This window comes from Populus trichocarpa, chromosome 17, assembly GCF_000002775.5.
Source record: "Populus trichocarpa isolate Nisqually-1 chromosome 17, P.trichocarpa_v4.1, whole genome shotgun sequence".
Lineage (NCBI taxonomy): Eukaryota > Viridiplantae > Streptophyta > Magnoliopsida > Malpighiales > Salicaceae > Populus > Populus trichocarpa.
In genome coordinates, this window is record NC_037301.2 from 13,774,547 (window position 1) to 13,786,873 (window position 12,327).

General features: G+C 32.6%; 3 protein-coding genes and 2 long non-coding RNA genes across 15 annotated transcripts in view; 4 read left to right on the forward strand and 1 right to left on the reverse strand.

Annotated features, from left to right (window-relative positions):
• LOC112325078 (NADH dehydrogenase [ubiquinone] iron-sulfur protein 1, mitochondrial) overlaps positions 1–12,327 on the forward strand; it is an 89,534-nt gene that overhangs the window by 29,499 nt on the left and 47,708 nt on the right. The gene's annotated exons all lie outside the window — the stretch shown is intronic.
• LOC18106579 (putative disease resistance protein RGA1) overlaps positions 1–12,327 on the reverse strand; it is a 67,467-nt gene that overhangs the window by 20,992 nt on the left and 34,148 nt on the right. For 2 of the 6 annotated variants that reach the window (XM_052448647.1, XM_052448645.1), the window contains exon 3: positions 2,846–2,977. In XM_052448647.1, coding sequence (XP_052304607.1) covers positions 2,846–2,977 — 132 coding nt within the window. Of the gene's footprint in view, positions 1–893; positions 3,848–12,327 lie in introns of those variants that run through there. The other 4 variants (XM_052448646.1, XM_052448643.1, XM_052448644.1 and 1 more) reach the window with 4 other exon arrangements.
• Positions 1–12,327, forward strand: part of LOC127904518 (uncharacterized) — a 64,833-nt gene that overhangs the window by 18,854 nt on the left and 33,652 nt on the right. The window lies entirely within an intron of this gene.
• On the forward strand, positions 6,987–9,481 carry LOC112324658 (uncharacterized). Its single transcript, XR_002978643.2, has 2 exons — positions 6,987–7,950; positions 9,170–9,481. It is a non-coding gene; the product is annotated as an uncharacterized LOC112324658 (long non-coding RNA).
• Positions 11,829–12,327, forward strand: part of LOC18110262 (GDSL esterase/lipase 1) — a 54,777-nt gene continuing 54,278 nt past the window's right edge. For 2 of the 5 annotated variants that reach the window (XR_008057793.1, XM_052448654.1), the window contains exon 1: positions 11,831–12,299. Coding sequence is in view for 4 of the 5 variants with exons in the window: in XM_052448654.1 (XP_052304614.1) it covers positions 12,050–12,299 (250 nt within the window). In the remaining variant the exon portion in view is untranslated. Of the gene's footprint in view, positions 12,300–12,327 lie in introns of all 5 variants that reach the window. The other 3 variants (XM_052448653.1, XM_052448652.1, XM_052448651.1) reach the window with 3 other exon arrangements.

The following is a 12,327-nucleotide window of genomic DNA, read 5'->3' on the forward strand; positions in this document are numbered from 1 at the left end:
TCATGTAGAGAATAAACATGATTTAACATGACAAACATACTCCATGTTTTAATGTAAAATCAAAATATTATTGATGAAATGATATTAATGACACTGAGAAACTAGTTACTAGAAGGTTAAGTTAAACCACTAATGATTTTTTTAATATTTAAAAAATCAACATGTTAATAGATGATACATCTTGTTTTCAAATATAAATTAATCAATTGTTGAATTGATAATAAATTAAATTATTTAATTAATTTATTTTTATTTAATTATAATTTATATTTGGACCAATATATTAGAAATTTAATAAGTCACATACATTAAAAATTTTTAAGTAAAAATTAAACTGAGATGATTTAATTAAATATGACTTGATTAAAATATATTTTAAAAATTAATGATCAGAATATATTTAATATAAAAAATTATATTTTTATGGTGCGATTGATGTGTATTTAATTTTGAGTTTAAAAAGTTTTACGTGAGAAGATTGTTTTTATCGAAATAAAATAAATTGGATAAAAGGCAATCGAGCGAATATTTTTCCACGTGAAGCGCACAGCTAGCGATCTTGAATGACAGAACACGCAAATCCAAACATTTTCAATTCCTTGAGATTTACGCCGGGAGGCAGTAGTAATTAGTGATACAAAAAAATTAAGTACATATAACCAATTGATTCAGAATTAAGTAACATTACTTACTTCTCGATCCAAGACTCAATCAATCAGCACCTCTTGTTTAAATATTATTAGTTTCAATTAATTAATTAAAATAAAGGCTAAAAGGATGTTTATGAGATTGATATTTTAGTTGAGAAATCTCAACAGTTGATTTTCTTATACAAGTTTTGTTTTCAAGTTAAAAAAAACTACTTATTACAGTACAAGTAAAACAAGTTTCAATTAAAACAAATAATGAACCAATTATTTTTACACATTTATATGAAGAATAAAACAACATTGAATTTGAGACAATTATTTAAACAATTACAACAAATTAAAACTACGAAAAATATATATTTTATTCTCATTACAAATTTTGCATATCAATTTTAATTGAAACTAATCTTAGGAATGTGAGCTATCTTAGGCCAGTCCTCCCCTAAATCTTTCTCACACCTTTTCTTCAAATTTGGACAATCCCAAATGGTTAGAGATCGGAGAGAAGTGAGATGTTGGATACTCTCTGGCAATGAATTCAGCTCTGGACATCCATAAAGCCACAAATGCTCAAGTGCCGTCAGATGTCGCACTCCCTCTGATAAAGATGTGAATTTATCACAATGTCTAACAACTAATATCCAAAGAGAAGATAAGCCACACAGCCCATCCATTGGCAGACAATTTAATCTTCCACAATCAGCTATCCTTAAATCCTCCAAGGAATTGAGGTTACGAAGACCTTCCTCTGGCAAGCTTTCAAGTTTCCCGCAACCCCAAATACTCAAGCTTTTAAGAGCAGAAAGGTTATCTAATATCCTATTTGACAAAGACTCCAGATCTGACATCCATCTAATTTCTAAGCTTTCAAGGAGGGAATGATTTTGCAAAAACCCGTCGGGAAGCTCCCTCACATTTGGAATGTTTCCTATATGAAGGGAGGTGATTGAAGTGAAATTCCTAACTGACATCAGCAACGAAGTATTCACTCCAAAGATTTGTACTGTTTTGACAGAGGGTATAATTGGCATTTCGTTCAACAGAGGGCAACCGTCTATCTTCAATTCTCGAAGGCGAGGAAAACGACACGCAGCCCATTGCTCTAATCCCTTCATGTACTCAAAATTCAGCGTCTCCAAAGATGGGAATGGATTTTGCCCATCTCCATACACATTGCTGTCAATACTCTTCACACCATCCATTCCTTGTAATTTAAGATTATTGAGGAACTGTAGTTTCCCCAACGGTGGAAGTTGTTCACAGTGGTCACATGCTGATAGCTCCATCTCTACCAGATTTGGTAGCGTCATGTTCAAGTTCATCATCCAATTAGGAAATCTTGAACCTCCGTATCCCCATATCTTCAACTTCTTCAGATTTGAATGAGGCTGAAGCCCTTCAAGGACCTCCTCGTTATTTTCTTGAATAACACTCTTTCTTTGTTGTGGTGCTCCATTCCCATGCCAAGATAAAGTCAGTGATAAAAGAGCTGTCTTCAACTTCAAATTGGCACTTTTGGCATCTTTTAAATTCTTAACATTCACAAGATCTGCGATACTCAATTCACCAGCAAGATTATTCAGCCTTTCCAGCTCGCTTATGCTACGACCATTCTCCCCACCCACAATGAACAGGGTAAGTTTTCGCAGGCCTATCAATTGCCCCATTCCAGCAGGCATATCTCGAAGTGAACCACAATCCGTGATGTCAAGATAGACAAGACTTTTCATGTGCTTCATACCTTTTGGTAATTGGATGAGTTCATCGCAATCTCTCAGATCTAGTGTCTGTAGGTTTTGGAGAGAGGTTGTACTTTCAGGCAGTGTTCTGATACTGGAGCCTGACACATCTAGATACCTTAGATGTTTCAAATCACAAATTGACTTTGGCAATTTCTCCACCAGGACATTTCTTAAACTCAAGGCTCGATGTTTTCGACCAGGAATCTTTCCCCATCCATTCCAATACTGTTCATTCCTCAAAAGAAGTGAGCGAAGTGATAGGACCTTGAGAACTTCAGAAGATGGAGCTACTTCTTTGTTATAAAAAGCTACATGACGGACAGTTTTAGGAATTTCCAACCTCCCATCGCCTTCTGTACTCATATAGCATTCTTGTACTGCAATGGATTGCGCAAGATCATGCATAAGATCATGCATTTTACATGTTATGTTGCCAAATCCATCATCCTCGACCTCTTGCAGAAATGACCTTCCCACTAGTTCATTGAATATCTCAATGCCCATGACGTGCAAATCCATTTCTCTTCTGCAAGAAATAAAGCCATTTGCCATCCACAAAGCAATCAGCTCCTCCCTCCTCATCACCTCATCTTTTGGAAATATAGCGCAATACGCAAAGCATTGCTTCAAATGTGGTGATAGATTAGTGTAACTCAACCTCAAAGCAGGTAAGATCTCGTTTGCTTCTTCTCTTAGATCCCAAATCTCACTTTCTTTGACAGCTATCCACTGATCTTCACTTTCTTTTAACCGCATTAGGTTCCCTAGTGCCTTTATAGCTAAAGGAACACCACCACACTTCTTCACTATTGATACTCCAATGGCTTCCAGGCGTGCCCTCTCCTCTTTCCTTCTCATCCCGAATGCAAGCTGTTGAAACAACCGCCAAGAATCTTCTTCAGACAATCTCCCCATGTGCTTGACAAAAGCTGTTGCCATTCTAAGAGCAATCATCTCAATACGCGTAGTTACTATGACAGCACTATCTTTAGCTCCACACCTTAATACCTCCTTCAATTTATTCCACCTATCACCATAATCATCCCACACATCATCCAATACAAGCAAAAACTTCTTTCTATTTAACTTCTGTTGGAGGCATTGTTGCAAGGGATCCAATTCTTGAAGACCACAAGGGGAACCATCAATGGACTCTATGATGGCTCTTGTTAATCTTCTGAGATCGAAATCAGTAGATACACACACCCAGATCCTCAAACTGAATTGCTGTTTAACACTTTCTTCATTGAAGACCAGTTGAACAAGTGTTGTTTTACCCAGCCCCCCCATCCCCCATATCGCATAAATAGGGAGATCACCTGAAGTAGTGAGCAGCAAGTTGATTAGTTCCTCTTTCTCCTTGCCTCTTCCATAAATTTCTGATTCATTCACCGAAGACCAAGTCTGACGCTGAACAAAACCATCTGCTTCCATCTCCACAGCCCCCTCTGTTAGGTGGAAATTTTGTCTCTCCTTGGCAATGGCATCCAGTTTTTCTCTAACATTCATCAATTTATGAGCCATCCTTTGTCGAAAAACAAGTGGATTATGTTTGCTAGAAAAGAAGGATCTTACTCGATTTTGGAGATCTCTTCGCTGCAGAAGCCACTTAGCTTCAATTGCAAAGTCATCCAGTACATCATCAACAACATAAGCTGCATCCTTGAGGTCGCTGAGCCACACCTTGATAGGCTCACTCTTCCACTGCTTCTCCTCTGCATCTTGCAGCACAGCTTGAATGGTTCTGAACGTGCGCTTGAGATTTTCAAGCTCGGTCGTTAGGCCCCCAGCAAGTCCAAGCTCTTGAAGAATTGGGGAATTCAAGTTGCCCATGATTGTACTCGCGAGAGCAGAAAGAATTGCATCAGCCATGGCTTGTTTTGGAATGGAAAAGAAGAAGTAGAAAAGGTGCAAGGAAAACTAAAAGCAGGGGAGGTGAGAAAGAAATGGCAAGTAAATATTGAGAAGACAGAGCAGTATGAGATGAAAAATGGATAAGGCAAACAGCAGTCTCTGATTATTTTGATTAGGCTCCACACGGTGCAGGCTTGACTTGGCTATGCCTATAATAATATAATAAAGCAATTGAAGTTTCAGAGAAGGAACTTTTGTCAATTATTGCATGCCTTTTCCTGTTTGAAACCTGGACCTACTGAGAATCCTTCCTATATCTGTAACAGAAACGTGATCAACGCTTTTGGCTGTGAATTCTCAAGGGTATTTTTCTTTTCAATTTATTCTCCATTAGCTAGACACAGTGCAAAACGTTTTAGATAAATGTGTTTTAATCCTCGGTTAGAGTTAATTTATTCTTAATGACAGTAGAATGACATCATAATCACAACTAATCTCAAAAACTTATTCGAAACAAACATTAAAAAAAAAAAAGGGTGATAGAAGAGAATTATTCGAACAAGCTAGGTGGTCACGATCATGAACTCCAGCATTTGTCCCGACCTCGATCCAAACCATAATCACACGGTTGCCCGTATTATGTTTTTAATAGCAAAGTTGATGAGGTCATTCACATATCTAAACACTATTATAAATGGAAAATGATTCGAACCTATCATGTTTTTATTTTTATTGGCTGTCATTCACTTTATATTTTCTAACCAAGAAAAATTAAATTATTTGGAAGCTAAACATAGTCAATTTTATAAGTCTAAAAACAACTTAAATAACAGGTAAAAATATAGCTTCATAAAAAAAATTAAGACAATATTATTTTTTAAATAGTAAGATGATAATATATTGGATCTACTTAGATTTACTTAAGACGATATTATTTTTTTAATAGTAAGATGATAATATATTGGATCTACTTAGATTTACTTAAGACGATATTATTTTTTTAATAGTAAGATGATAATATATTGGATCTACTTAGATTTACTTAAGACGATATTATTTTTTTAATAGTAAGATGATAATATATTGGATCTACTTAAATTTACTCAAATCTATTTGGATTCCCTCGAATCAACTAAGGTTATATATCCTGTCAAATCTCCAATTCATGTCATAAGACCTTGCTAACATGTAGAAGTAAATAAAAAAAATCATTAAACTCATTTCTCAATCAATCCAATATTGAATAATGAAATTGAAAAAAAAATCAATTAGAAAAATAGGTCGAGTAAACCTTAGTTAACCTGTAAAAACTTAGTCACGAGACCGAGATAACCACATAGAAAAAATTTAAAATAAATTATGAAGCTCAATTCTCAATCAATCCAATTTTAAAGGATGAAATTGAATAAAAAATCAATTAAAAAAAGAGCACGAAAAAACCACTCGAGTCAAATCGAGTTAACCTACCAAACTTGTGACTTGAGTCATGAGGCTGGCATAACTTCATGTAAACAAACCGAAATAAATTATAAAATATAATACTTAATCAACTCAATATTGAATGATAAAATTGAAAAAAGAGAAAAAAAACTCGAGGCAATCAGGCAACTCACGACCTGGGTCATGAAACCATGATAACCCATAAAAAATAAATGAAAACAAATTATGAAGTACAATTCTCAATTAACCCAATGTTGAAGGATTAATTTGAAAAAAAAAATCAATTAAAGAAACAAAAAAAATCTTGATTCAAACTCGGTTAACTTGTCAAACTTGAATCATGAGACCGGGATAACTCTATAGAAATAAAAAAAAAAATTATGAAGTCAAATTTTTAATTTGGATAATGAAATTGAAAAAAAATCAATTAAAAAGAACAAAGGATCTAAAAAAATTCGAATCAAATTGGCTAACCCGCAAAATTTGCGATCTTGGTCACGAGACCATGATAACCTTATAGAAAGCAAATAGAAAAAATCAAATCAAATTCTCAATCAACTCAATACTGAAGGATGAAGTTGAATTTTTTTAAAAAAAGAACAAAAAAAAATTGAGTAAATTCGTGTTAACTTGTCAGAACTTAGATCATAAAACTAAGATAACTTCATAGAAAATAAATCAAAATAAATTATGAAGTTCAATATTTACTAAACTCAATATTAAAAAATAAAATTATAAAAAAATAAAAATAAAATAAAAAATCTTGAGAACCAAATTGTAAAAGTTCAAAGCATTTCAATGTTCATTGTAATAATGAAATGCTAAGTTCATTTAGTAAACCTTGAGGTTCAAATTATAAAAGACTAACACATTTCACATTTAATTGTTTATTGCTATAATAAAATATCAAAGTTTTTTTAATATATGTTAATAATAATTATTAAATGGATGGAGAAACGTGGTGAATAAGTATATTTTTCTAAACTAACCAAAGCTTACCACAAGAATTTTTTCAGCATAATTTTTTCAGCATATTTTAAATTTTATTTTAATCAAGAGTTTAATTGAAAAATTAATGAGTTTGAGGACTTAATTAAACTTTGATTTAATTAATTAAATAAATTCAGGGACTTAATTGAAATTAATCCAAGGGTAAAATTAAAAGATTGTTGGGATCAAATTGTTAAATTTCCAGAGGCAGGGGTCAAATTGAAAATTCCCATTTTCTACCGAAACGGCACCGTTGCTAAGGAACAGCCGTGCGTCTTCTCCATCCCGATTCAACAGGGGAGCTCCCGATTCAGCAGGGGAGCTGATAATCTGCAACAAATCCGATCATGGACCACGTCTCTTGCCCACTATCTCGTTCGTGGATTCCATAACAGTCCTGCAAAGGCAGGACTGGTGGAAGGGCAAGCTTCTCTATAAAACGGAGAAGAAAACCCAGAACCAGAGGGGGAGAATGAACCGAAAAATTAACCCAAAAACAGAGAAAAAAAGCAGAGAAAATTGAACAAAAAACCGGGAATAAAGAAGCAAGCAAAACCCAGAAAAGGCCTCAGCAACAGAGGAGGAGGGGCCGAAAATCAGAGGAGGAAACAGAACCAGAGGGGATTGGGACGAACAGGCCAGCAACAGAGGAGGAAGGGACGAAGATCCAAAGATAGAAAAAGAGGGCATAGAACACAGCAAAAAAAGTCAAATATACAGGGGCAGAGCAGGAACCGAAACAGCAAAACTGGGGAAAGAACCGGCAGATCACAGAGCCGAACAGAGACTAAAACCTGGGGAAACAGAGGGGAAGAGACAGAACCAGGAGGGGCTAAAACTGAACCCAGAAAAACAGAGTCAAGAACCAATAAAACGCAAGCCACAAATAGAGCAAAAAAGGAGACCCAATTTCGAAAGGAGAAGCCAGCACTGTACACTTTTCTTCATCACAAGGACTGAAAGGGCACTGGACTGGAGAAAAGAAGACCACGAACAAAAACAGAGAGAAGAGGTTTTTCCAGACTCAAAGCAGTAACACAGGGGAGATAAACAAATAGACAAAAAAAAGAAGAAGAGGAAAGAAAGCAGAGACGAACAAAGGGGAGCTGGGAAAACAGAGGAAAAAAGAAGAACGACCCAGAGTCAAAATCCCCTGCAGCCATTTTGATCGTCTCCAGAAGCAGAGAGAAGGAACAATAGAGGAAGAACTTAAGAAGGGAATAGCACCAACCGCCCTTAACTTCGTCTTCATCTTCAGGAGCAGCAGCCCACAGGTATGTTTCTCTACATCTCCTCTCGCTTTTCAGTTTTAATTCATGCCATACTGTTCATGTGAATTTTAATTCACTGAACACTTAGACACGCGTGAACCAGCTCACGCGTGTTATTTGCCCAGCCGGGCTCAACCCAGCCCATGTGGGTTGAGCTGGGCCCGCCTAAAAATAAAAAATAAAAAGATAAAAAAATATATAATAAAAATTGTGTATGTAAAACAAATATATAAAAATAAATTTATTGTTTTTTTATTTATTCATTGACGCCAGAGTCAGAATAAAAATACCAATTCAAATTTATTTCATTGTATTTTATTTGGTTATATAAAAAATGTGCGTGCAAAAAAAAATAACTTAAGATAAAATAAAATAAATTTATTCGGTATATTCACTGACGCCAGAGTTAGGAATAAAAAATACTAATGTAAATTTATTTTATTTTGTTTTTATTTAGCTACATAAAAAATAAAAATAATGCGTATGCGTAAAAAATAAATTGATTTTTATTTGTTTATTCACTGACGCCAGAGTCAGGAATATAAAAAATGATGATTTAAATTTATTTATTCTGATACTTACGTAATATTTACCAGCGCCAGAGTTGGAAATATCCGTAGTTGAATATTCACCGACGCCAGAGTCAGGAATATTATACGCAAACAATCATAGTATAAAACAACATAAAATGTTAGCAATTAATGACAAAGATTAGCAATGCAGCCTGTCTTAGGTAGGACGTTTAAGGGGTGATAATATCTTCCCTTTTACGTAACCAGTCTCGGACCATAGAATCTCTGTTGACCAGTTAGGGTTCCTAGTAACCGTAATACTAGGTGACGACTCCTTAAACAAAGAATATCCTCATTAAAGAACATGATGCCAGAAATCTGTTCTTTCCAAAGATTTAATAAATTTTTAAGGCTGCCGCGATGTCGGGTGCGACAATATCTAAATTAGATAACAAATAAGTTATACTTGATGAGTTGTTGTCAATGGTTAGGTTTCAGAGAAAGGCATGACAGCTTCTCCTTTATGGGTATTGCTTGGAGTATCCGGTTAACCGGAAATAATTTGGTTTTCAATGATGCACAACGAAATATGAAAGTCATGCTTCTCTTTAACCCTCCACTGGCTGTCCGCATGGTTACAAAATTACTGTGAAGAGCATTTCAATTGCTGCATTCACCAAGTTGATTGATTCTCATTTTTTCCTTTGTAGTGGTAGAAGACATCTATAGACGAAGACAGCCATTTCTCTCCATGGATGCTATATATACTTCATCCAACCAACAAAAGAGAAGTAATATATTTTTCTCTGCAGATATATACAGACAAGGTTCTTCTGTGCAGTGAAGCCAATGTATGAGAGACCTATGACCCTGACTTTCTCTTAAAATATATATATATTTTAAAGTTAATACGGGTTTTTGGATCGGTTTATGTATATTTTAATTAATTCTATTTTATAAGCTTTAAAGTAAATAATCATGTGAATTCAACTTATAATTATTAAAAAAACAAATTTAAAATCTGATTAAGTTATCCTTGATATTTCTGATACCCCCGACTCTTGTTTACACAATGCCGGCGGTGACAGATACATCATATGTTTTTTTTTTACAGTAAAGAAGGCCGGTGTTCTTACTATTAGTTTTTTTTTATTATTATAAATTAAAGATCATTAATGGAATCTGCTAGTTTTTTTTTACAGTAAAGATGGCTCGAATTTTTTAGATTATTTTTATTCCGACAACAATTTTTAATGCTAGCAAAATATTTCATTGATAGTACTTTTATAATTCCATTGATATTTTTATTGGTATTAGAAATCACCAACAGAACAAAAAAAGCCAATGAGCAACTTTCAAAAGATGATTTTCCATTAGCAATTCCATCAATAATTTCTAATAATAACAAAATTCTCTCTAAATACTCTTTTAGCATTCCTTAATTTTCTGCTAGTGTTTAACGTAAATAACTTCCTTTTGTTTTTCAATTAAACAAAGTTCTCTCTATATTTTTTTACTTGCTTTAAAAATTAACTTAAAAACTTATAACAAGAGTTATTGCACCAATGAGAACTAAATACCATTATCTTGTACAAAAAAAAAAAGTAGGTTGCAGTCGAGAAATAATTTATTTTCATTTTAGTTTTGTATTTTTGGATAATTTTTTTTAGGTTTTTTTGGGCTAATAAGTTATTATTTTTTTAAGTTTTAAGGGTATTTATTAAAAAAAAATTTAGTGAAAATTATGAAAATAAAATTTTAAATAAAAGAACATCCTCTCAATTTTTAGTCATTTTTACTAGAATTTAGATGTGGAAGCGACACATCATTTGTTTCTTAAAAAAAATTAGAAAGATGACAAGTTAAAAAAAAAAAAAAAAAAAAAACACCTCGAGGTGAACGGGTCTAGGCTAACAAACCCACATGCCTAGACTTATTTTTAAAGCTTCAATCTTGGTAGGCCACCTAGTCCTGTGTGCCTCACATTTTTTTTAAAAACAATTTCAAATACTTTTACTGTGATTTCTTAAATTTTAATTAATCAAATATTTATTAGGTATATTATTTTATTAGATTCTTAAAATGATTAAGTATATATTTAGATATTATTTTAGTTGTAAGTCGATCATTTTTTATCATGTTTTCGAATGACATTATACTCTTTTATTTTATTTTATTAGTAAGCATTCTTTTTATACACCTATCATATATTTTTTTCTTAAGCAAAATTAATATGTTGCTTTTATTGTGAGAGTGTATTTTTTATCATATAATTATATAAAATTATAAAAAAATATAATTATTAAATTTAATTAGGTTCATAACTTGGATCGCTAGTTTAGTATATTAACCATGGTTAGATAGTTTCGATCTGAGATATCTTCGACTCAATATTAAAAAAAAACATTATCTTAAAATATTTATTGAAGTCAAACTAAGTTTTACGGTTGATCTTTTGACCCACCTTTGATCCTATCAAATTATCTAGATTATATCATATCAACCTCCATATAATTATATTAGAAATTTTAGATAAATAAAAAATTAGGTTGGAAAATTTTAAAATTGAATCGTATGGGCTAAATTTAATAATATTATCAAAGAGTTCTTCGTGACAATATCTAAACACTACGTTATTGTTATATATTTTTTAATATGTTCGTGTCTAAGTTATCAAAATGTTTATTTTATATATATAATTCAAACTTCCTTTTAGGATAATAATAAAGTGTTGCCTAAAAACTAAATATTCTGATAAAGACTTTTTTTTTTTAAATGAGCGTGTCAGCTAGGCAAACAGATTCTAATTACAGAGATATTTTTTTCTTTATTTTAAATCATTCAAATTCTTTTGGATATGTATTCTAATTTCTTTTAACTTTTATTAAATGAAAGATATGCAACAAAAAGTTGATGTTTTTTTACTGGAATTAAAAATATTAATAAAAGAAGGAAATATAATAGAAAATTAGTTTGTCTAAAAAAAATTTGAATTATTATTTTTTATAATTAAAATATTGTTATATAATTAAATATAAATAATTGTAGGGTTCTTTGTAATATAAAATCGAATATCTTAATTTGTATTTGTTTTTAATAATTTATTTTTTAATATTTATTAGCACTTATAATTTTTAATTTACTTTATTAAATATATACATCAAATTTTAAATTTACAAATAAATTTTTCTTTCTAACTAAAAAATATATTATCAATCCTTACACAAATTTTTTTATATATAAATTTTTTAGTATAGCATGTAGGAGCTCGGGTAGTATTTCATAAAGCACCGGCCACTAATATTTTTTTATTATCATAAAGACAGTGTATACATACTGTATCGGATCGGTTGCACAATCATTATAGTCTCCTACCACCTTAAAGTCAACCTGTTAAACTACTTGTTGTTCTCCCACAAACTCAGACACACTAACTTCAGTGCTAGCCATGTCATCAACAGTGACGTCTGATAACGACAAGAAATAAGCATCTGGGGTGGTCTTTATCAGTTTGGTTAGCATTGCTCATCTTGTTCTTACCTGTAAAGGAGAGCGCTGAGAGAATCAACAGAAGGTGAGCTCCTGGAGAGATGAGAATTTCAAGGTCCAACATTAAGAATTGTTTCTTGGTATTTTGTGCAAGCCTTCTGGTTGCAAGAAGCTGCCATGGTTCTAAGCATGTTGCCTTATTTATCTTTGGAGATTCATTATATGATGCTGGAAACAATAAGTACATCGAAGATGCTCCTATCTTTTCAGATTTCTGGCCATATGGAGAAACCTTCTTTAAGCATCCCACAGGAAGGCCTTGTGATGGTCGATTAATTCCAGATTTTATTGGTAAGTTCATTACAGTTAAGAGCACCTT